Source organism: Ictidomys tridecemlineatus, chromosome 12, assembly GCF_052094955.1.
Source record: "Ictidomys tridecemlineatus isolate mIctTri1 chromosome 12, mIctTri1.hap1, whole genome shotgun sequence".
Lineage (NCBI taxonomy): Eukaryota > Metazoa > Chordata > Mammalia > Rodentia > Sciuridae > Ictidomys > Ictidomys tridecemlineatus.
The window spans coordinates 71,705,870-71,732,237 of NC_135488.1; the positions used below are offsets into that span (position 1 = coordinate 71,705,870).

The 26,368-nt window shown below is 36.9% G+C and overlaps 1 protein-coding gene and 1 non-coding gene across 5 annotated transcripts in view; one reads left to right on the top strand and one right to left on the bottom strand.

Annotated features, from left to right (window-relative positions):
- Positions 1 to 26,368, top strand: part of Usp34 (ubiquitin specific peptidase 34) — a 221,209-nt gene that overhangs the window by 11,653 nt on the left and 183,188 nt on the right. For all 4 annotated transcript variants that reach the window (XM_078029130.1, XM_078029131.1, XM_078029132.1 and 1 more), the window contains one exon: positions 20,614 to 20,701. In XM_078029130.1, coding sequence (XP_077885256.1) covers positions 20,614 to 20,701 — 88 coding nt within the window. Of the gene's footprint in view, positions 1 to 20,613; positions 20,702 to 26,368 lie in introns of those variants that run through there.
- Positions 8,527 to 8,600, bottom strand: Trnaa-agc (transfer RNA alanine (anticodon AGC)). Its single transcript has one exon. It is a non-coding gene; the product is annotated as a tRNA-Ala (tRNA).

Sequence of the window (26,368 nt, forward strand, 5' to 3'; positions counted from 1 at the left end):
CTCCTGCTTCCTTGGGTGCCCGCTACTTTGAGTTCTTGCTCAGTTCCCGCTGAGTTCCCTTGCAATAAAGTAGTTCCTGTTTCAACCTTCAAGTTGCTTGTCACCTCCCGGATATTGGTGGCCCGTAAGGGGAACACCTGAAGCTTAGGGGGGAGAACAGCAGCCGATTTGGATTCCGGAGAGACTAACTAAAGCAGACCATAAAGAAGATGATTTGGCTCAAATCCATAACAGCTGATATCCAGAACCCCAGTTTAGCTATCCTTACATCTGCGATAATGGTTCTTCTACACCTGGAGGCTATTGAGCACCATTAAGGCATATTTCAAATGTAAAAAACTTTGAGGCTTACTTGTGGGAATACCTTCAAACCCATATGCAAGTTACAAAAAGAATTTCTTTTTTGAGCTCATACAGACCTAGGTAAATGTTTTTCTGATCAGTTTTATTTTTTAATCAACTGGAGTTTTTAAACATTGCAATGGAGATTTCACCTGTGAAAAGCTACAAGGCCTTTACTATTGTGCCATGTGTGCACACTTGTGTTATGTGTTGTATGTCTGTATTTGTGTGTGTCCATATATCAGGAGCGCTCATGAAAAAATGGATCCATATATCTTGTATTCACATGATTTAAACAGTTTAATTTGAATTGAGTATTGTTTTAATATGTAAACAAAAAAAGAGTAACAGATCTGTTTGTTTACTTTTACCTTTCCTTTTCATTATATCTAATAATTCTGTTCAGGATAATGTAAATTGTTCAGAAAATTGTTTTCTTAGTGCCTGTTGGAATGCTACACAATTTTCTTTAGCTATCATTGCCAGAATTCCTACCTTAAGACAAAAATAGAATTTCCAGTATTAATGAAAACTAAATGAGACTTCAGAATTACAGCTACCATCATCACAGCTGTTGCTGTTTCTGCGCCTGCCGCTACAGCTTTTTCGATAGCTATCACACAAATTGTATAAACTGATGCATCAATGAATAATGTAACTCAACAAGTAATGCTTAATCAAAGAGTTGATTTGCTTTGAGAAGAAATAGACATATTAATGGATTCCTCTGCTTTAAGCTGCTTGCAGAACTTACCTGGACTATGTATCACTTATATGCATTATGAACTAATCTATGGATAATTGTAATAGTACCAGGGTATCTTTGCTGACGGTGTCATCTGTGATAGTTTTTCCAGGGGTTTCTCACTTGGTGCAGTCAATGGCTTGGTATCGTGGCATTTTGTATCCTCCTCTTCCTGCTTGTGGCAGGTTGTTTATGGTGTTTGTGTAAAAACCACTATGGTCGTTATCCACAAGTATGGCTAAGTGTGTTGGGCTGGTAGTCAAAGACCGGTAAGATCCAATTACAGTGGTACCAACCTAAGATAGGAGGCTGACGATTTGAGGTCAGACCATCCAATGACGGGTAAGGACCATATGTAGTATTGGACAACCTAAAACAGGTACGGTCCTAAGCCACATACTTGTTTAATCAAACAAAAGGGAGGAGATGTTGGGGATGCAAATCAAATCAAGATGGCGCCTGGCAGTTTGCCAGGAGGAGTGGTTTGTGAAGCAACCCCAGGGAGCCATTAAGATGATGATGATTCCTTATTGGCTGACTGCTGTATCTAGATGATGTTAATTGAGTCAAGCTGTGTGTAATTAGTTAAGTATGTATACCTCTCCTGCTACCTTGGGTGTCCGATACTTTGAGTTCTCGCTCAGTTCTGGCTGAGTTCCCTCGAAATAAAGTAGTTCCCGCTTCAACCTTCAAGTTGCTTGTCACCTCCCGGTTATTTGTGCCCAGCTGGACTGCGGCACACCGGAAGACTAAACTTCTTAGCCATTGCAGATTGGATTAGAGATAGACTCCTGACTTCATTGGATTGATGGGGTTTCTGTTGACTAATCAGGTTTTTCCTGTAAAAGAGTATTTTAACTAAGTGGCCATTTGGCTCTGAGCAACCAGATGAGGGCTTTGTCAAGCTAATGTAGGGGAGCAGAAACATTGAGCTATCAGAGGAGACTGTTTGCAGAATGAATTGGAGCAGATTTGTGGAAACAGTTGACGTTGAAGCTGTATGAAGAGAGAAGAAAATATCTGGTGGTTTTCCAGTATGTGGCTTGAACTCCATTTGAGTTATCCTCTTGTACATATCATACGAGTTAGCATTCACCCAAAACGGTTTTATTCCAATATTACCCCTTGGTGGGTTCTTTTATTGGAGAGTCAGTATAATTTTTACCCATTAGTGCTTCACTATAATTTTCTTTAGGTTTTTAGAATATGTTAAGTGTCATTAGTAGCGTTCAGTGATGAGAAGAGCCCCATCCATTGATATGTGAGGGTGATTAGGCTTTTTTAAAAGAATGAAAGTAGCTTTGTTGTTTCTCAATCTAGAAAGGAGGGTAACTTCTCTAGAAGAAGGTCAAATAGAATAGAAAACAATTAAGGTGAAAATTATAATCTGAAACTAAGTTTACTAAATAAATCTCTCACATTTTGGCAAACATCTCTTCAATCATTCTTTCCCTTTCCTCCCACATGCTATTTATATAAACTAATAATTACATGTTACTCTGTTGTTGGTATTACTACTATTTCAGTGCTGGTGATCAAACCCAGGGCCTTGCTTATTACTGTGTAAGCACTCTATCCCTGGGCTCCTGATATTATTATTTTAAAAAGTTTTTTCAGTTGTAGTTGGACACAGTATCTTTATTTTACTTATTTTATGTAGTGCTGAGGATCGGACCCAGGGCCTTGCCTGGGCTAGGCAAGCCCTCTACTGCAAGCCACAACCCCATTCCCCCATATTATTTTTATTAATAAGTTGTAGGTGTCTTTCAGTATGAGCTTAATTATAATTTTCATAGCTTCAATGTTGTTTTTCATTATTTGATTATACTTTGACTTAACCAGCTCTCCTGACGGTTGTAGTTGTTTGTTATCTTGAATAAAGTCTTTGAAGTCATATCACTGAGTATTTATACAGACTATCTGGAAGAAAATGTGACAATAAGAGAAAATTGGAAGCGCAGGTTTGGTGGCACACACCTGTAATCCCAGCGGCTCCCAAAGCTGAGATAGAAGGATCATAGGTATTCAAAAGCAGCCTCAGCAACCACGAGGCGATAAGGAACTCAGTGAGACCCCATCACTAAATAAAAAAATACAAAAAGGGCTCAGTGTCAAGTGCCCCTGAGTTCAATCCCTGGTACCAAAAAAAGAAAAGAAAATTAGAAGAAATAAATGTGTGCTCCCATAATTATAACATCAAGCTTTGCAACGCAAAATCAATTTAAATATTTATCTACTTATTTATTTTTAACTGCTGGGAGGGTTTTAAAATGTAATATTATACTAGGCATGATGGCACGTATCTATAATACCTGTGACTTGGTTAGTTGAGGCAGGAGGTTCACAAATTTGAGGCCTGCCTGGCAACTTAGTGAGAACCTGTTTCAAAATACAAAGGGCTGGGGGTGTAGCTCAGTGGTAGAGTGCTCCTGGGTTCAATCTTAGTACTAAGTAAGAATGCAATGTACTTGTTCTAAATCACAAGACAAAATGGAGGGGTACTTTTTATTCTGGCACTTTGTTTTAGACTCATGAACCAATATTTTTTAATTATTGAGAAAGGTTTATTACCTGATGATGGATGTAGAAGTGCAAGAGTAGTAGCAAACACTAAAGCTCAGAATAAACTAAGACTTAAGAAAACTCCTTAAAGGATGGAGGTGTGTAGTTCAGTACTGTCAAGTACTTACCTCACATGTGTAAGTCCCTGGGTTTTGATCTTCAACACCTCAAAAAACAAGAAACAAACCAAAAAGCTTGAGTTCAATAGGGCTTTTGAAGTTGTGTTTAAAGTAAGATCAATAAAGGAACAGTGGACCTACTGCTTAGTAGAGTGCTATAATGGAATGTGGTCAATGGAATTGTTTTACTCTAGTGGTATTTTGTTTCCATCTTCCCTTCTACATGGATCCCTAAACTAGCAGGATAAATTATATATTAAGTGGGACTCTAAATCCCTAATCAGAAAGTCCACCAAAGCTTTTTGAGCTAACGTTCACATGTTAGCTTCAAATTTTGGATTTTCAGATGGGGTGCTCAACCAGTACAGCCTATGCCAGTATTCTAAAATGTGAAAAACTCCCAAATCTGAAACACTTCTCATCCCAAGCATTTCATATAAGGGTGAGAGATTTGCTATTGTTGGTCAAATATAAAATCTCCAAGGTTTTGCAGATTACATCCAGTGAAGGTCATAGAGTTTTGGTTATGATGTGAAGCTTTAATTGGTAAATGTCTAGAATAGCAGAAATTGGCAAATATAGTCTTTGAGTATTCCCCCTTCCCCCCCATTTTGGAAACTACAAGAGAAATTTGCCACCATTAAATAATCACTAAGGAAAGAAAAAGTTTAGTAAAGAATCATGGCAGGGGCTGGGGATGTGGCTCAAGCGGTAGCGCGCTCGCCTGACATGCGTGCGGCCCGGGTTCGATCCTCAGCACCACATACCAACAAAGATGTTGTGTCTGCCGAGAACTAAACAATAAAACATTAAAAATTCTCTCTCTCTCTCCTCTCTCACTCTCTCTTAAAAAAAAAAAAAAAGAATCATGGCAGTAATACATAACTTCTATTTATAGATGTGTAGCATTTGACTATATCAAGCACTGGATAAATCTTGACACTATCCTTGTAGAAAAGATGAAAAAAAATCTTGTTAACCTGGAGGGATGTGACTGGTGACAAACTACAGGACTTTGTCCTTATTTCCTTTTCAAGATTTTTAGTAGTGATCATGGTTTAGAAACAGTTTAGAAACTGTTTCTTAGAATTGTTCCTGTTTGGGGGAGTGAGGGAGACTTGGAGCCCCATCCACTGTCTCAAAGTTAAAAGCTCAATTTTTTTTTAATATTTATTTTTTAGTTTTAGTTGGACAAAATACCTTTATTTTTTTGTGGTGCTGAAGATTGAACCCAGGGCCTTTCATTTGCTAGGTAAGCACTCTACCACTGAGCCACAACCCCAGCCCAAAAAGCTCAATTTTACTTGGTTTATATTGTTAGATTTCTTTTCTTTTTTTTTTTTTTTAAAGAGAGTGAGAGAGGAGAGAGAGAGAGAGAGAGAGACTTTTTAATATTTATTTTTTAGTTCTTGGCGGACACAACATCTTTGTTGGTATGTGCTGCTGAGGATCGAACCCGGGCCGCACGCATGCCAGGCGAGCGCGCTACCGCTTGAGCCACATCCCCAGCCCTTGTTAGATTTCTTTTGTGGAGAAAAAGAGTATAGTTGATTTATAAATAAGCTTGAAAATTATTCATCTGTGGGCACTCAAAAAGGTAATATAAAACTAGACACAGTAGTATGTTCCTATAGTCCCAGTAACTTGGGAGGCTGAGGTGGGAGGATCATGAGTTTGGGACCAGCCTGGGCAACATAGTGACACATCAGCTTAACAGTCTTCAAGTGTTGTGCCCAATCTACAGGCAGTAATAGTACCATGCTTGTGCAGTTAGAATACTGTTGAATTACATGTAACAGTGGTAATATAGATGCTCCTGGATTTATGATGGGTTGTCATGATTAAACTCATTGCAGAGGGAAAATACCCTAAATTGAAAATTCATTCAACACACCTAACCTACCAAACATAGTTTAACAATGCAGTACACTATAAAGTGTTGGTTTTTGACCCTTGTGGTCAGAAGATGTGGCTCTTTCACTGTGGAGCATTGCAAGAGAGTATTTTAACAGCATATTAGAAGCCTGGGAAATTGGGTATGGTAGGATATGCCTGTATTCCCAGAGACTCCAGAGGCTGAAGCAGAAGGATATTACAATTTCAAGGCCAGCCTTAGCAACTTAGACCCTCAGCTACTTATTGAGACTGGGGGACGGAGGGGATGAACTGGGGATGTAGCTCAGAACTTCAATCCCTAGTACCACACCCCTGCCTCAAAACATAACCAACAGCAAAAAAAAAAAAAAAAAAAAAAAAAAAAAAGAAAGAAAGAAAAAAAAGGAAAAGCTCAAAATCTATAGTTAGAAGTATGGTAAAGTAAAAGAATCATAAGTCAGGGACCATCTGTATATTTCTTTAGCTATTTGAATACTGTAATTTCACATATATTCATTGGAACTCACAAGAATCCTGAGGGGGAAAAAAAAAGTAGCAAGACTATGATTAGAATTTAGTTCTTTTTTCTATTCAGTGTACTTCTCATTAACCAATTTTTTTTTCCTTTTTCCTTTTGTAAAAGGAAGTTGGGAAACTGGAATCTGTTAAAGAAATTGTGGAGAGATTAATTTGGCTAAAGTGGGTTAGACAAGGAGGTTTCAAGAAAAATGGAAGACTGAATCGGGCCTTTGCATAATTGGAATATTTGTTGGGAATGAGAGTAGTAAAATGGCTTACTTTCCCTGATTTGAGAAGCTCACATGACAGCGCTGCTAAACCTTGTCCAATTGTTTTGTGTTACCACCTTTCTGTTATGCAGTTCACTGCCACTGTGCCTTTGTTGTATACATTATGCCTTTAAGTCTTGTTTTTGGTTTGATACTGGTATGAACCCAGGAGTATTTTACCACTGAGCCCTATTTATTATTTTGGGACAGAGTTGCAATTGCTTAGGGCCTTGCTAAGTTGCTGGGCTAGCCTTGAATTTGTGATCCTCCTCCTCCTCAACCTCCAAAACATTAGGATTACATGTGCCATCGTATCCAGCTGCCTTCAAGTCTTAAGTGTTGATTTTGTTTTTCTCAGAGGCCACTCTGAAGTTGTTTTCCTTCATAGTTTATAATTACATATTTATAATTGGCTGACTTTTTAATGCTTTTTTATTCTATGAGGTTATCGGTTATGTGATTGTGGCTCTCTGTTGTAATTACATTTCACAGTGCTTGCACATGCTAGGATTAGTACTGCTGGAGATTGTACTCAGGTATTCTAGGCAAGTGCTCTACCACAGAGCTACATTCTAGCTATTTTTTTTTCCTGTTTTATTAGTATTCTTGGATATTTTGAATATTGTCAGTACATGGTTTTGTGATATCTTGCTTACTGCTCCTTTCATAAAAAGGTACTATATTGATTTTCCCACCACCTACCAACCACGAGAAGAGATGGGATGTTTTTAAAAACTTCTTTTGCCAGTGACTTGGGGTATTTAAAATTTTTCCTTAATAGCTCTTGATATTAACATGCATGGGTTAAAGATTTTAAGATGGAATTATTTTTTTTTTTAATTTTGTTTTTTAGTTTATGTGGACACAGTATCTATTTTTATGTGGTGCTGAGGATGGAACCTAGTGCCTCATATATATGAGGCAAATGATCTACTACTGACCAACAGCCCCATCCTAGGAATTATGTTTTTAATCAGTTAGGATCCTGTGGCAAAGACCAGCAAAAGTAACACCTTTGAACATAAATGAAAAATAGTTATTTAAAAAAAATTTAATCTTATTGTTATATTTGAAGCATTAATTAAGCACTCTGGGCGTGTGCTATCTTCAGGCATGGCTTACTTTTAATCCATACATTTATAATATCAGGACTTCATTTCTTTGTGTCTTGCTATGTTGTCCTTTCTTGGTTTTGACTTCAGTTTGGCCATTCCCCTGTTAGCAAAAATTGCTGTTCAACTATCTTTATACCACACTGTTTAGATATCACATATGTATACAATGTAGGTGAAAAGAGAATCTTCTGGAACCTGCTGTATAAGAATAAGGAAGCTTTTTCTAAAATCTTGCCAGCACATCTTACTTCACATATTGGCTCATATATCTTTGGCTCTATTCCTGAGATAGAGTTCAAAGAGGACAAACTTTGGTTTAAACTAGACAGGATCCATTTCTGAAGCTGATTTTATCTAGATCTCATAAGCTAAAAGTATGGGCTTCTCCACAAGAAATTTAAATATTGGTTACTATGAAAGCAGTGAAATTGCTTTGGATAGCAAGCACACAGATAACCTAATACAATGCTATGCTAAAAATAATTTATTAGTATTTACTCAGCTGGTTATTTTGAATGTCTCACTTTAACTCTTCATGTGTAAATATTTGTTTTTTCAGTGTATAAAAATATTTTGAGGGGCTGGGATGTGGCTCAAGCCGTAGCATGCTCCCCTGGCATGGGTGCGGCCCGGGTTCGATCCTCAGCACCACATATAAACAACAATGTTGTGTCTGCCGAAAACTAAAATGTAAATAAAATATTTTGAATGTTAAATGTTTAAAGCATCCCCCCTCCCCACCCCGCCACATTACTGGGGATGGATACAGGGACCTTTTATCACTTTAACGAAGGCAGACTGTGTTCGTTGCCAATGGTAAAATTTGAACTTTGAAGCAAAAATTGGGATTTTTTGAAAACTTGTACCTGGCAGTGTGAACATGACAGCTGCCCAATGCTTATAGATTTTTCTTTTTCTCTCTTTTTTTAATATTTATTTTTTAGTTTTTTAGGTGGACACAATATCTTTGTTTTATTTTTATGTGGTGCTGGGAATTGAACCCAGGGCCTCACGCATGCTAGGCGAGTGCTCTACCACTTGAGCCACATCCCCAGCCCCCTTTTTCTCTTTTTATTCTTTTTTTGGGTACTGGGGATTGAGCTCAGGAGTGCTTTACCACTGAGCTACATCCCTAAACTTTTTTATTTTTTATTTTGAGACAGGGCCACTAAAGTGCTTTAAGTCCTTGCTAAATTGCTGAGACTGGCTTTGAACTTGTTATATTCCTGCCTCAGCAGCATCCGGAGCCTCTGGAATTACAGGCTTGTGCCACCCCCGCAGCTAGAGTGATTTCTTAATATGAAATGTTTGACATTTAGATTTTTCAAATATCAGGTTTAAAAACTTTTAATTTTTCCTTCTCAATTTGGATCAAGATGAGAATTGGTCTTATTATATGTACTAATTATACTTAACCTGGTCGATGTATAATTTACATACGATAAAATGATGCATCTATTTTAAGTGAACATTTCCATTCATTTTGACAAATGTATTTAGTCTTGTAGAAACTACAGTTGTACATTTGCATTAGGCCATTTATCCCTTGTGCCCATTTGTAGTCAAACAGATCACCACATTTGTATCCTTGTTAACTACTGATGTGCTTTATTGCCACCTAAACTTAGAATTTTTTTGCTGTAATTTTGTTATATGTATTTTTTTGTGGTTCTGGAGATGGAAACCATGGCCTTATACATGCCTGGCTAAGTGTTATACCACTCAGCTACAACCTAAGCCCTTTTAATTTTTTGAGACTGGTTTTAGTAGGCCGCTGAAGGCTGGCCTTGAACTTAACTCTTCTGCTAAAGCCTCCCAAGTAGCTAGGATTGCAGGTATGCACCACTGCAACTGTCTTATGAGTTTATTAAAATGAAGATGAACTGTATGTACTCTTTGTAGCTTGCTTTTTTAAAAAAAATACATTTATTTTATTTATATGTGGTGATGAGGATCCCAGGGCCTCACACATGCTAGGCGAGTGCTCTACCACTGAGCCACAACCCCAGCCCGCTTTTTTTTTTTTTAACTTATGGCTATAAGTGATCCATGTTGCTTACCAGTATATCAGTAGTCTTCTTATTGCTTAATAGAATTTCATATATCGTTATGCTATATATTTTTTGTATCCAGTCCATTTTTGGACATTTGGTCCTTTGTTTGGGACTTAAGGCTTTTTGAATAAAGTTGTTGTCAATATTTTGTTTTGCTTTTTTGTGGTTTGTTTGGTTACCTCCCTGGACTAGTTTGATGAATTCTGACTTTCCCATAGTTTATAATTTGATGTCTGTGTTTATTGTTTTAATATATAATCCTTTTCATTCTTTAATTTTACTAGTGAATTGTCTTCCTAGGAATTTTGCCTGAGTCAGCATAGCTTAGTGGTCATGGTTATGTTTTTCTTAAAAATGTCTTAGTCTCTTGTTATACAAAAGAACCAATTAAAAATGTTTAAATCTCTGGGCTGGGGATGTGGTTCAAGCGGTAACACGCTCGCCTAGCATGTGCAGGGCGCTGGGTTTGATCCTCAGCACCACATAAAAATAAAATAAAGAAGTTGTGTCCACCAAAAACTGAAAAATAAGTAGTAAAAAAATTCTGTCTAAAAAAAAAATAAGAATGTTTAAATGTCTATATTCCTCTTTTTGTTTGTATGGAGGGGAGGCTGTTTGTTGAAGAAACTGATGGTACCACGGATTATTTTGCCATAGACTTTCGTAGTCTATGTTTGCTAACTTTATCCTTGTTAAATAACTTCACATGTATTTCTTTTTCCTCTATTTTTATACTTTGATTATTTGGAGGTTTGATTAGACTTAGTTAGGTTTCTTGACAAAACTGTTTATTAGATTATGCTGTGTTTTTTCCTGCTCTTGGGCATAATATGAAATTGTTGACCCCCCCCCCCTTTGGTTGTGCCAGCAGCCACTGCCTATATCTTTTTATATCATTAGCAGTTGCAAAATGGTTCTAATCCAGTAGTCCCCTGCCCCCTTTATTAGCTGGACTATGTGTATAAGGAGAAATTTCCTTTTGTGACCTATTTCTTTGAAGTATCTTTTGTATGGAAAAGGCAGGATAAATGGCTCATTGTTTTTCCTTTATCTATTTTCAAACAGTGAGTTCTTTAAAAAGTGAAAAGGTGATCAATTTAGTCTTAAAAATTTTTTTTTAAAGAATCATGAACTTATATAATTGAAAGTATTGAGTAGTTTGCCTTTATTAAAATTTGGGGGCTATTTTCATACCATTTTGTAATGAGCATCCTTTTCTTTTCCTATCTGCATTTTTTTCCATTGTTAGGATATATATTTTACTTGCTTTCTGTTGATAGCTATTAAGATTAAATTCCAGTGTCCTGTTTTTATAAATAATGTGTTGAATATCCATTAATGTTATTTCATATGACAGAACATCTGTAGGAAAAAGGTGCTTAAACAATAAGAGGATCAGTATATTTGTATTGATAGGTACTTTAGCAAATTATCTTCACTTTTTTTCTTAATGTTTGCCAACTCTAGATATTTTAAATGTTTTGCCAACTAGGTTCAAGAGAAATAATATTTCATGGTATGTTTGAGCCATGTACAACTTTTTGTTCATTTTCTGCCCATTTTCTACGATTTTTGTTTTTTCATTCTAATCTCTTGTCATTTTAGATTACTCTGTTGCAAAAGATTTGTACTAATTTTTCATGTCTTTGAAATTTGCTTTTGTTAATACTTTGACATTTTTGTATGACTAAATGTTATCAATTTAGAACACTTTAAGAACACCGATCTTTATTACTGCCGTCTTCCACATTGTCCTCAAACTAGTATTTTATTTTGTTAATTTGTTGTTAAATTTTTTACTTTGGCTACATATTTATTTCCTTCTTTATTTACTATTTTTCTTCTTGCCTTTTGCCCTTTCTTTTCTTTCTTTTTTAATGTTATTATTGCTGGGTATTGAATCCAGGGCCTTGTGCATGGATAAGCATGTGCTCTACCTACACTCTTTTCTTTCTTTTCCTTATGGCTTTTGTAGTAAACTATATGTATTTGTTAAATTTTATTTCACCCTTCCCTTTGAGGTGTCAAGTTCCACAAGGGTACATATCTTAACATTTCAAAGTTCTAAGATCATAAGTCTGCCTTTGATTTTTTAATTATCATTACTCTGTAGACTTAGTAAAACTTTGTTTTGACAAATTTCAAATATGACAAAGAACACAAAAAGTGTTAAGACTTACGCTTTTTCTGATAATAGTTCATCTAAATTCATAGCTAAATGATACCTTTGTTTGTTGACTTGTATTTGTTAGTTCTTTGGCTAGTCTTTTCAGTATGTTTGTAATTCCAGGTTTAGTAGTGTGTCATTTATACTTTACCACCACATACAACACATTTTAAAGTATTTAAGGTTTATGGTAATTTTAGGATTTTCTGCATACTGTATTGTTTCATGAATCAAGCCTTAGTTTTATTAACTTTATTTTATTTTATTTTATTTTTTGCCTTATGGAGATAGAACTCAGGGCCTGGCACATGCTAAGCAAGTGCTCTAACACTGAGCAATACCTGTAGTCCAGTTTTATTAATTTCCTTTATTTGTGTGTGCTGGGGACTGAACCCAGGGCTTGGGCATGCAAAGTAAACACTGTATCAACTGAGCTATATCCCCAGCACCACCACCCCTGTTTTTGTACCAGTGATTGAACATTAAACTTGGGGCACTTAACCACTGAGCCACATCTTCAGCTCTTTTTATTTTGAGATAGGGTCTTCCTAAGTTGCTTAGGGTCTCAAAGCTGCTAAGCCTAGCCTTGAATTTATGATCCTTATGTTACAGTCTCCCAAGTCGCTAGGATTATATAGTTTGCTTTTGGTTTTATTAACTTTTTTTAACAGCTGTGTTTGTGTGTGTGTGTGGGGGGTTGGTGTTGGGAATTGAACCTAGGGCATCCTGTATGCTAAGCATATATTCTACTACCCTAAGCCCTCTTTATCTTACCTTTTTTTTCTTTAGTTGTAGATGGACACAATACCTTTATATGTTTTTTCATTTTTTTCAATTTTTTTAGTTGTCAAAAGACTTTATTTGTTTTTATGTGGTGCTGAGGATTGAACCCAGTGCCTCACACGTACTAGGCAAGCACTCTACCACTAAGCCACAACCGTAGCCCTTACCTTCCTATTCCCTTATGCAGTAGTTATATAGTTATAACATATCTGTCTGTTTTTCTTAGTTCTCTGAATCTTTGCTCTTGATAATACTCTGGCTGTGATTCCATCTCCGTGTGGCTTCTCTGTCCTGCCCACTGGCCTATTGTTGATGCTTAATATAGTATTTAGTCTCTCAATTTCAGGATTATGGGATTTTTTTCTATTCATTTTCATTTTCTTTCAGCAAATTTTATCATTTTCAGCATTAGGACTCTTAACTCCTTGGTTTATTCCTAGACTTTTATTGTTTTTCATGCTATTGGAATTGGAATTGTTTCCTTGATTTCTTCTACAAATTGTTCATTGTTGGTATATAGAAATGCACCGAATTTTTGTGGGTTGATTTCTGTATCCCGCAGCATTTTGAATTTATTTATTCTTTTTGTGGGTTCCTTGGGGTTTTCTGTGGTGTTCGTGTTATACATGGACATAGATAATTTTACTTTTTTCCTTTCCAGTTTCTTTTTCTTGTCTAACTGCTCTTACTAGAACTTAACATTACTATGTTAAATAGAAGTCATGTTAACTGACCTTTTCTGTTTCTTATCTTTGAGGAAAGGGCTGTCTTTCACATTGAGTATGATATTAGGTGTGATTCTGGAGAATGCTAGTTTGTCTGATTCTTACAAGACATCCTTCTCTTACTTTTTGGTTTTCTGGTGAATGTAAATAAACAATAGAAAACTTACATTAGTTAGAGTGCCAGGTGTCCTGATGAAGATGATTGTCTGGCCACACATAAGTTTTTGAGAACGTGTGCCCTTTGGTTTTTTTATTAGAGAAGGTTATGATGGTTGCAGCTACTTTGTTCATTGTTTTAAGGCACTGTTATTGCTGGGATGGAAAACTGGCATTGTGTATTATGGTCCCTTCTTTTTTCCTTGTTGACAATTCAACTTATCCCCCTACTATTTCTTATCCTGTCCTGGTTGCTAGGTTTTGTTAAGAGAGTTCGCCCTGATGGTAATATCTTTTGCTTTCAGGACCTCTGATATGACCCAGGTCCCAAAAGCCTCATCTTGGTTCGTGCTGTTACCTTATGATGCTTTGTTTGGCGTATGCTTGATTGCCTTGTGCGTTTTCCTTCTCTTGCTAGCCAAGAAAATCTTGAATCTCCTACTTGTGCTGCCAGCATTCTGAAGCTGAATATAGGAAGAATACTGTTAAGTCTCACCATTAAGTATAGTTTGATTTAAAAAAAAAAGTTGTTTTTTTAAAAAACATAAATTTTAAATGTAATTGGTAAATAGAAGGAAAAAATTGGTAGAATGGAACACCTCATTGGTTCATAGGGATTTCCCTTCAATACATGAATATTTTATGGTGCTTCAGGCAAGCGTTCTTGGGATTCAAGAGAAGACCCTAGCAGTATATAAAGAAAGAATAAAAAAGCTGTTTTCAGAAATATCTTTCAGAAATATCTTGTTATGTATATTATGATCTGTTTAATGGATTCAAGGGCCCATGTTTTCTGTTGTGTAAAGCTATAGGTGGAAGTTGAAGATAGGGAAATGATTTTAAAATGTTGGGATCATGAGAGTGGTTGTATCCGGTTTTTATATTTGGGGAAATAACCTAATTAGAACTGATGGTCCTCAGGCATCTTCATATTAAAAGAAGCAGCATGAACCTTATGGTTTACAGGTTGAAAGTGCCAATAGATTTACCTCTGTTAGTACTTCTCAGTACTATGACTTTTTAAAAATTTTTAGTTATAGATGGACACAGTGTCTTTGTTTATTTTTTATATAGTGCTGAGGATTGAACCCAGCGCCTCACGCATGTGAGGCAAGTGCTCTATCACTGAGACATCACCCCAGCCCCCTCAGTACTATTATTGATTTTGTCAGTGCTCTATGTATAAAGTTTCATAGGTTTTAAGTATGTTGATTTTAACTGTGCTTTATTGTTTGCTTCATTATTCTTTCATGAAAGATTTTGAACAACAGCCTTCTCAGGAATGCTTATATGACATTATAGTAAGAAATGTCTATCCAGAGTCATTTACATCTTTTCAGTGTGATACTTCTGACTTTCAGTTGCATGCTTTTTCAAAGACTAGATCTTTGTGAAGTTTAAAAATCTCTAGAAGGGGGCTGGGGATGTGGCTCAAGCAGTAGCGCGCTTGCCTGGCATGCGTGCAGCCTGGGTTCGATCCTCAGCACCACATACAAACAGGGATGTTGTGTCCACCGAAAACTAAAAATAAATAAATAAATATTTAAAAAAAAAAATCTCTAGAAGGGCTGGGGATATAGTGCAGTTGGTGGAGTGCTTGCCTCACACGCACAAGGCCCTGGGTTCAATCCCCAGCACCTTCTCCCCCAAAACAAAACAAAACCCACAGACACATGAAAATCTCTAGAGAGGAATAGTCCTTTTAGGGATTATATGTGTGGGTGTGTGTATGTGTATGGAGTAAATGAAGGGGTATCTAACTATTCCCTCCCCCCATATTGGGGGTCGAACAGAGCCTCACATACGCTCTACCAGCTTCTAGAAAGAATAGAAATTCTAAAAGCACATTCTCATCTTTTAGCTTTATCCATTTCCTGTTGAGGTAACCTTTGTTGATGCCGGTATGCATCGTTATAGTGTATTTGTACTATACTTGTATATGAGTCCATAACATTTGTGCATGTGTTAAAAGTTAATAATTTACTGTCTGTATTCGTAGGAAACTTTACCTTTTTCATTCATCTTTTTAAATTGAATACTATGTTGCTCTTTGATTTATCATTTTCTGATAAGCCCATCATTAGTTGAAGATATTATAAATTGAAAACATATTTAAGGTTTAAACATATATAATGTTTAACCCTACTGAATATAATGGTATGATTTCTATTGACGATGTATTGTTTTTGCATCATCATAAAGTGGAAAATTTCTAAATTGAACCTTTGGAAGATGGGGACTATCTGTCTTAGATCTTTTGATACATGGAGTTCAGTTTGTTAACCAAAGTATCCATTTACCTTTTTTTTTTTTTTTTTTGGTACCAGGATTGAACCTAGGGTTGCTTTACCACTGAGCCATATCCCCTGCCCTTTTTAAAATATTTTATTTAGAGAGAGGGTTTTGGTGAGTTGTCTAGCACCTTGCTAAGTTCCTAAGGCTGCCTTTGAACTATCCTCCTGCCTCAGCCTCTTAAGTTGCTGGGATTATAGGCATGTGCCACTGTACCTGGCTCCATTTACCTCTTTTGGATACTATTTTTAATCTCATTCATGTCAGCCTAAGTTCTTTATCACTGTACTAAAATCATTTAAAAATAAGACTCTTTTTTTTTAAAGTCCCCTCTCCAGTTAAAATTTTGACTTAAAGTATATTCTGTGAACTACCTGGATACAAATGGCTTGACTTCTTCTTACCCCCATACTAGGGATCAAACTTAGGGAAACTTAACCACTGAGCGACTGACTTCTCCCCACTCCCCCACCTCCCCACCTCCCCACCTCCCCACCTTTGGAGGTCCTGGTGATTGAACCCAGGGGCACCGAACCACTGAGCCACATCCCCAGCCTTTTTAATATTTTATTTAGAGATAATGTCTAGCTAAGTTGCTTTAGGGTCTTTCTGAGTTGCTGAGACTGGCTTTGAGCTTGTGATCCTCCTGCCTCAGCCTCCGGATCCGCACTTTTAAAATTTTTTATTTTTTAAACAGGGTCTTCCTGAGTTGCTGGGTTTACAGATGTGCATCACTGTACCCAGCTGGTTTGATATTTTCAATGCCTTAAATCTTGGTCCCTGAATAGTTGTAGTTTGAATTTTGTTTATAAGAAATAACTTTTGAAGTTGGGCACAGTAGTTATGCCTGTAATCCCAATGATTTGGAAACTGAGGCAGAGGATCTCAAGTTCAAGGCCAGCTTGGGCAATTTAGCAAGATCTGGGCTCAAAAAATAAATTAAGTGGTAAAGCATCCCTGGGTACAATCTCCAGCATTACAAATACTCCTCCCCCCATACTTGAATAACAGGCTATATGTCTTTTGTGTTTTGCATTAGTTTTTATATAATAATGTGTATTGTTTAAAAAGTTAAATAGTATACACCTATGTGTATTGTTTAAATAGTTAAATAGTGTAATTACTATATATCTTCACTTGTACTGTGTGCGAGCCTTGTCAACAGCTATTGCTGCAGCTCCAGTTTTTTTCTCCTAAAGGTGATTACTTTCTATTTTACCTGATTTTGCTTCCCAACTTTTACCGGCCTCAGTATACACAATATTGAATTGCGTGTACTTTTTCTCTTTATGGTGCTAGGCATGGAACCCAGAGCCTTATGCAAGGCACTTGCTCTACTGCTGAGCCCTTCTCACCTTTTTCTTTATTTCTTTTTTTTTTTTTTTTTTGGTACCAGACAGTCTTGCTAACGTGCTTAGTTAGGGCCTTGCTAAATTGCTGAGGCTGGTCTTAAAGTTGTGATTCTCCTGCCTCAGGCTCTTGACATCGCCTGGTGAGCGCCATCATGCCCAGTTTATTTCTTAATTTGGTACTGGGGATTGAACTCAGGGGCATTTGACCACTGAGCTACATCCCCAGCCTTATTTTGGATTTTTTTTTTTTTAATCATAAGTGGACACAATATCTTTGTTTTATGTGGTGCTGAGGGTTGAACCCAGTGGGCCTCATGCATTCTAGGCGAGCGAGCACTCTACCGCTGAGCCACAACCCAAGCCCTGTATTTTTTTTTTTAACATATATTTTTAGTTGTAGATGGATACAATACCTTTATTTTATTTGTTACTTTATTTACTTTATTTTTATGTGGTACTGAGAATCAGACTCGGTTCCTTACAAGTGCTAGGCAAGCACTCTACCACTGAGCCCAAGCCCATATTTTGTATTTTATTTAGAGACAGGGTCTCACTGAGTTACTTAGTGCCTCACCATTGCTGAGGCTGGTTTTTAACTTGTGATCCTCCTGTCTCAGCTTCTTTTTTTTTTTTTTTTTAAAGAGAGAGTGAGAGAGGAGGGAGAGAGAGAGAGAGAGAGAGAGAGAGAATTTTCAATATTTATTTTTTAATTCTCGGCGGACACAACATCTTTGTTGGTATGTGGTGCTGAGGATCGAACCCGGGCCGCACGCATGCCAGGCGAGCGCGCTACCGCCTGAGCCATATCCCCAGCCCCTGTCTCAGCTTCTTGAGCTGCTGGGATTACAGGTGTGTACCACTGCATCTGGGTATTTTCTTTCTTTCTTTTTAAAGAGAGAGAGAATTTTTTAATATTTATTTTTTAGTTTTCGGTGGACACAACATCTTTGTTTGTGTGTGATGCTGAGAATCAAACCTGGGCCGCACGTATGCCAGGCAAGCTTGCTACCGCTTGAGCCACTTCCCCAGTCCCTTATTTCTTGATATATATTTTGACATTTGACCCCCTCTACCTCTCTTGTTGGTCTGTTGACTTTGCTATGGATGTAGATTAGCTCTTTTGTCATTGACATACCCTTCTAATTTTTTCCAAATCAGTATGGTTATGTATTAGGATGTTATAAATATTGTTCACTGCTGAGCCAGGTAGTTTAGTGTAATTACTGTATATCTTCACTTGTACTGTTTCATTTCCTGTAATTATTGCTAAGGGTGTGTGTGTGTGTGTTCTGCATTTATGAGAATTCCTCTGGAAGCTTGACACATTTAAAACTGTTCTGAGGGGCTGGGGATGTGGCTCAAGCAGTAGCACGCTCGCCTGGCATGCGTGCGGCCCGGGTTCGATCCTCAGCACCACATACAAACAAAGATGTTGTGTCCGCTGAAAACTAAAACATAAATATTAAAAATTCTCTCTCTCTAAAAAAATAAAAAAAACTGTTCTGAATGAGTAAAACTTTTACTCTTCACTGAAATCATATATACATGTTTAGTTGTCTGCATCCTTGTCCCCCCCATACAGTGATAATTATAGGATCTCTTTTCACTTATCCAGGAGTTTCTTTTTAACTGTGAACTTCTTTACCTAGAATGCTTTCTTTTTTTTCGTAAATATATGACTCCTTAAGTTTTCAATATTTGCTTTAAAATCACCTCTTCAGAGTATTCTTGACTTCCCCATTCTGAGGTGGCTTATCCTGTATTAATTGCTGCACAACATCCTACTTGGTTTCTTCTTGAAACAATATGTATGTATGTATGTTTTTATCTAGTTACTTCTGGTTTTCTTCCTCTTCATCACTGGATTAAGCTCTATGAGATGGGGATGTTTTATTCACCATCATGTATCTAGTAATTAACCCAGTGCTCAACAAATATAAATGAATGCATAAGTGATTATATCCAGACTTAGTGAAGATTTAAATGCCATGTGTTCTGTAATCTTGGCTTTTATTTGTCTAGCAAGGAGTTGGTGAACTATATAACCTGGCCACTACTTGTTTCTTGTAATATTGTCCATGCTCACTTATTTACATACTGTCTCTTTCATGATACAGTAGAAGAGTTACATAGTTGTGACTGATATCTTCAGATCTACAAAAGCCAAAATATTTACTTTCTGGTCCTTTAGAGAAATTGCTGACCTTGTATTATCAAATATTTTACAATCTGCACCATTTTTAGCCAGAATGTGTTCAATTTTTTAAAAAGTTTTAGTTGGACACAATACCTTTATTTTTTTAAAAATATGTTTATATTTTTTAGTTGTTGATGGACCTTTATTTTATTTATTTGTATGTGGTGCTGAGAATCGAACCCAGTGCCTCATGCATGCTAGGCAAGTGCGTTACCACTGAGCCACAACCGCAGTTCTACCTTTATTTATTTTTACTTGGTGCTGATGATCAAATACAGTGCCTCACAGGTGCTAGCCAGTACTGCACTCTACCATTGAGCCACAACTCTAGCCCCAAAATGCAATTTTTTTTTTTTTTGTACAAGGGATTGAACTCAGGGGCACTGGACCACTAAGCCACATCCCCAACCCTGTTTTGTATTTTATTTAGAGATAAAGTCTCACTGAGTTGCTTAGCACCTCGCTATTGCTGAGGCTGCCTTTGAACTCGTGATCCTCCTGTGTCAGACTCCCGAGCCCTTGGCATTATAGGCATTGCGCCTGGCTCTCAAAATGCATTTTTTTAAATGTAGTTTCTTTTCTCAGTTTTACTTTAGATTCTTTTTTATAGTAGTACATATTCTATATGAATTGATAATGTGTCAGTCAAGGTCCAGTTAGAAAATTTAAAAGGAGTTTAATAAAGCGAGTGAATTACACAGATGTTGGATGTTTAAAGGGCAAAGGAAGAGGGAACCATGTAGAAATACAGAGACTGCAGGAAGCAGCTAATTTTTTTCTTAAGACTGTCTGAACAAAAGCCAAAGAAAGTTGTCAGAATCTAGTGACTTAAAGGAAGGCATTCTGTTTGACTTCCTCTGGTACCTCCTAGAAGGGTACCAAGAGATTGTTTCTTGGAATGCTAAGAAAAGCTGGAGGCTAGAGTGGGTGCTGCTGCTAGGTGATGCTCACAAGTCCATTTTCTATCCTGCCTTCTACTCTTGTAGTTCTTCATTGGCACTAGATGAAAATCTTAACAGGAAGATAGCTGGAAATGAAAAATGTAGCTTGCAGGGTCCCAATCCCAGCATCATAAAGCATAGAACAGAGGGTGGGTTTTGAGTTGATAGATAATAACTAGAATAACTGGCAAAGTATTCCCCTTTCCTTTAGTTGCATCTGTTAAAAATCTGTTCTTAAGCTTAAATTAGTCAGTAATTAATTAAGATTTATTTTCTTTGTTGAAAGCAAAAAAATTAACTGAAATATTTGCTTTTGTAAATTTAAGCTTTACTTTTGAAGTATTGGCTTTAAGATTGGTTTATCATTTCATAATTAACTTTTTTTTCTTCTTTGTTTTAGTATCTGATATAGAAGGTGGTGATGGATTGCAGCTCAGAAAGGAACATACTCTCAAAATATTTGCTTATATCAATTCCTGGACACAGAGGTATGTCTCTTTAGCTATTTTGAAGAATCACTTTTTGAGTTATATTTTAAATTGCCATTATGTGTCATCAAATTTTCTTTTAGGGATTTATTGGATTGGATAACTATTACTTTTTTGCAATACTGGGAATTGAACCCAGAAGCATTCTACCTGAACCACATCTGCAGTCTTTTTTTTTTTTTTTAACTTTGAATTTTTTGTGTGTGCTGGGAATCGAACCCAGGACCTTGTGCACGCAAGGTAAGCACTCTACCAACTGAGCTGTATCCCCAGCCCTGAATTTTTAAAAATTTTTTATTTTGAGACAAGGTTTTGGTAAATTTCTGTATTTAAAAAAATTTCTTTTAAGTTGTAGATGGACACAACACCTTTATTTTATTTATTTACTTTTATGTGGCGCTGAGTATCGAATCCAGTGTGTCACATATGCTAGGAAAGCACTTTGCTGCTGAGCTACAACCTCTGTCCCTGGAATGTATTTTGATAGAAGAAATTTTGGAACCCAGCTTGAAAATAATTTTATTTTGATTTATAGGTTCCTCATGAATGTTTTTATTTTATTTTTATGTTTTGTGATACTGGGGGTTGAACCCAATGTCACTCTGTCACTGAACTGCACCCCCATTTCTTTTTATTTTTTTATTTTTTTTTTAAAGAGAGTGGGGGGGGGAGAGAGAGAGAGAGAGAGAGAGAGAGAGAGAGAGAGAGAGAGAGAGAGAGAGAATTTCTTTAATATTTATTTCTCAGTTCTCGGCAGACACAACATCTTTGTTTGTATGTGGTGCTGAGGATTGAACCCGGGCTGCACGCATGCCAGGCAAGCGCGCTACCGCTTGAGCCACATCCCCAGCCCTCTTTTTATTTTTTACTTTGAAATAGAGTCTTGCTAGGTTGTCCAAGTTGACTTGTATTCTTCCTGTCTCAGCCTTCCAAGCTACTGGGATTACAATTGTACTCCACCTTGCCTGGCTCAGGAATATTTACTTATTAACAGTTTTAGTAATTGTCACTACATTTTTTTGTGCAAGGCATTTACCTTTTTTTAATTTTTTGGGGGTCATTGCATGCAAAAGTATAAATACTTAAGTAGGTTGCATATAAGTCTACTTGGGAAATTAAGTCCTCATCAGGCTGGAAATAATAGGTATAGGAATGAGAAGAAAGTAGGATGGTGCGGGTGGTGGAAGGGTATGTATGATATTGGAAAATAAATGCAAATTATGTATACAGTTCAAAATGGCAATTTTGGGGAATAAGCCTATTAAAAGGAAAAAAAAAATGATGTCAGGCATGTGGATATAGGTCTGAATCCCAGCTACTTCGGAGGCTAAGGCAGGAGGATCACAAGTTCAAGGTTAGCTTGGACAATTTAGCAAGACCTTGGTGCATGCCTGTAATCCCAGAAGCTCAGGAGGCTGAAGCAGGAGGATCATGAGTTCAAATCTAGTCTCAGCAAAAGCGAGGTGCTAAGCAGCAGTGAGACTCTGTCTTTAAATCAAATACAAAATAGGGGTGGGGATGTGGCTCAGTGGTCGAGTGCCCCTGAGTTCAATCCCGGGTACCCCCTCGACCCCCCTCCTCAAAAAAAAAAGGACTAGGGATTAAATATTGCTGAGGAGAAGTTAGCTGTTTTTATTCTTGAACTTTTCCCTTTCACTTTTAGCACATTCCCTGGAAGCTTTTAGGATCACTGTTCTTTTTTTTAAAACATTTTTTTAGTAGTTGATGGACCTTTATTTTTTTTTTTTTATTTGCTTATTTATATGTGGTGCAGGGAATCAAATGCAGTGCCTCACATGTATGAGGCGGCAAGCACTCTACCGCTGAGCTACAACTCTAGCCCCAGGTCACTGTCCTTCTTAAGCTTCAAAAATTGCACGATGACCTGGGCAAGATGGCATGATCATAATCCCAGTGACACTGGAGACTGAGGCAGGAGAATCACAACTTAAAAGATACTCTGAATAGCTTATAGAGACCCTCAGCAACTTAGATCCTGTCTCAAAAAAGAAAATGTACTTTGGTTGTGGCTTAGAGGTAAGAGCCCTCCTGGGTTCAATTTCCAGTACCAAAAAATAAGAAGAAGGCATGACTATGCATAGTTTTTTGGGTGCTGGGCATTGAACCCAGGGTCTTGTGCGTATGAGGTGAGCACTCTACCAACTGAGCTATAACCCCAGGCCTGATTATACATTTTTTACTGGGCCATTCTGTTGTGAAATTTTTTTATTTCATAATGCATATTTTCCATTCTGTCTTCCTAGAAGTTTTAAAAATCTTGGATTATAAGCTTTTCTTTTTCTCTCCATTATCAATCTTTGTTCTACTTTCTTGAAGATTTCTTCATTTTTACTTTCTGGATTTTTGAATTTCATAAATTGTTGTAATTTCAATTGTTTTTTAAGTTATAAATGCTATAGTTGTAAAAGATGTATGTATTGTGCAGTTAAAGAGCACCCCTTCCACCCCACCCCTGTTGCTGGGGATCAAACCCAGGACTTCAAGCATATTAGGCAAGTGTTCTACCACTGAGCTAAACCCCCAATCTCAAACTGGTATTTTTATAACATTCCATTTTTGTTTCAGAATCTAGTATCTGTTACCATCTCTCAGATTGTAAATTCCAGTTAAAATCTTTGGTTTTTCTTTCTGCATAATCTTATCTGAATCTTCATATTGTTTATTTTTATCTGCCTTTGATGATGCTGGTCTCCCCACCCCCAAAGAAAAAAAGGCTTACCCTTGACTATATTTTTATGGTTAAGAGAGAGACACTAGGGGCTGGGATTGTGGCTTAGTGGTAGAGCGCTCACTTAGCACATGCGAGGCCCTGGGTTCGATCCTCAGTACTACATTAAAAAAATAAAATAAAGATATCTGTCTACCTATAATTAAAAAAAGTAATAAAAAAAGAGACACAAAAAAGTAAATTAATTCAAAGTTCTCTCTGGGTGGGGAATCTCAGATGTTCTGTACTGTATAATAGTAAAATGAGCAGGCATTCTTACTGGCTTTTCTCTTGGGCTGTGTTCCCCAACAGAGGTGTCTGTTAGCCTTGTGCCAGAGATGTAGTGTGTTGATTAGGAAGGGAAGGGTGTTTGGTATTGAGTCCTGGATTCATTCATTTATTCATTTATTTTTGTGGTGTTGGGGATTGAAACCAAGGCCTTGTGCATGTGAGACAAGCACTTTACCAACTGAGCTATATCTCACAGTCTGGATTTTGCCCTGTGTTTCATCTTTGCCTTTATAGATACCTGGGTGCTCTTGAGTCCTGGGCTTTTCAGTGTTCTTTGTAGTATATTTTCTTGTTGTTGATACATTCCATTGTAGTCCTTTCATGTTTTTTTCACTGTTACTACTTTTTAAAAATTTTTTTCTTTTTTTTAGTTGTAGATGAACAAATGTTTTGTTTATTTTTATGTAGTGGTGAGGATTGAACCCAGTGCCTCACACATGCAAGGAAAGCACTCAACCACTGAGCCACAACCCTAGCCCTACTGTGCTACTTAATTCTCCATTTTATATCATCAAAATATGTTGATGTCTGTTATCTTTTGATTTCATTGTTTTCTGTATTTATGGAGACTGAAAGTCTTTGTTCACTTTATCATATTTGTAGAGGGATTTGGAACAGAGAAGAAATATGTTTTATGTGAAATCAAGCTGAACTTAAGAGAAAAGTGATGTTTTTATTTAAAAACACCCTTTCCCCTTATACTGTGCATATTTTTATTTAAAAACACCCTTTCCCCTTATACTGTGCATATTTTTATTTAAAAACACCCTTTCCTCTTATACTGTGCATAATATATATCTCAATTCTGAGAAGCAAATTCAGAGACTTGTGTTCTCAGAATTGAGATATATATTATGTATAATTTATGTAATATTATATATAATTATTTTAAAAGATAACATTTGTATATATGTATGTGTCTCCACTTCAGCTCTCCCTGAACTTATGTATTTTTATTCAGGCACGTGGATCCACTTTTTCATATTAGTTTCTTTATATTTTTGTCTTTGAAGATTAGTTTCCTTATCAGTTTTTAATAGTTTAACAATGCCTAATTTTTAACAACTAACTTTTAAAGTAAATTTGTCTTTCCTAATCCAAATCTGATGTCAAGATCCTTTTCCTGGGAAAGTGGAATCTCATTTTCACTAAAGAAAAAATACTTAAATTTATGATCTTAAAGGAAGAAGCTGTTCATCAAAATAACTTTAGAACAGCTGGGTGTGGTGGTGTATGCCTGTAATTCCAGCCACTCTGGAGACTGATGTAGGAAGATTGCAAATTCAAGGTCAGTCTGGGCAACTTTGTAAGAAGTTGACTCGGGAAAATAAAAAATAAAAAGAGCTAGGGATCTGACTCAGTTCAATCCCCAGTACCTGGAGGTGATGGTGTGGTACTTTCGTAGTAATATATTTTTCTTATAGAAATTGTAGCAAGCATTGTGATGCAAACCTATAATCCCAGTGACCCTGGAGGCTGAGGCTGCCTGGAGGATCACAAGATTGAGATCACCCTCAGCAATTTAGGGAGACTATTTAAACAGTGTGTGTCTGTCTCTTTGTGTGTGTCTGTTTCTCTTTCTCCCCCCCCCCTTTCTCCCCCCCCCCATACTGGGATTGAACAAACTAAGGGACACTTACGCACTGAGCCGCATCCCCAGTCCTATTTTATATTTGATTTATAGACAGGATCTCACCGAGTTGCTTAGCACCTTGCTTTTGTTGAGGCTGGCTTTGAACTCACAATCCTCCTGTCCTTGGAGCCACTGGGATTATAAGTGTTTGCCATTGTACCATGCGAGATCCTGTCTCAAAATAAAAAATAAGGGCTGTGATGTGGCTCAGTGGTTAAGTACCCGTAGGTTCAATCTCTGGGACCAAAAAAAAAAAAAAAAACAAAACCAGGAAAAACAAAAGGGCTGGGGTTGTGGCTCATTCGTAGAGCACTTGCCTAGCATGTGTGAGGCACTGGGTTTGGTTCTCAGCACTGCATATAAAGAAAATTGACAACTGAAAAAATATATAAAAAAGAAAAAACAAGAAAAGAGAAAAAGGAAATTTTAAATATGGAGGAGACCTTAGAAGTAACAATTTTTCTGGGTGTGATGGCACATGCCTATAATTCTAGCGATTTGGGAGGTGAGGCAGGAGGATCCAAGTTCAAAACTACCCAATTTAGTGAGCCTCTAAGCAATTTAGTGAGACCCTGTTTCACAATAATAAAGGCTGGGAATGTGGTGTAGTGTTTAAGTGTGTCTTGGTTCAAACCCTGGTTCCAACAAAAAGGTAAAAACACTTTCATTTTGCAACTGAGAAAATAGGTATGATATGTTATTTATCTATTTTTGGATAGCAGATTACTCTAAAAGTGATATCTTAACATCAGTAAACATTTACTATCCTCTGAGTTTCAATAGGATAAGAATTTGGGATTGGTATAGCTGGTTGGTTTTGACTTGGTTTTAAGGTTTCAGTCAAGATGTTAGCCAGGTTACAGTTATCTGAAAGCTTATGTGGGGCTGCAGGATCTACTTCACAGTTGGCTCACCAGATATGGTTGTCAAGTTAGTGCTGTTAATGGGAGGCCTTATTTTTTTCTCATGTGAATCTTTTTGCAGGCTGCTTGATTGAGTGTCATTATAACATGTG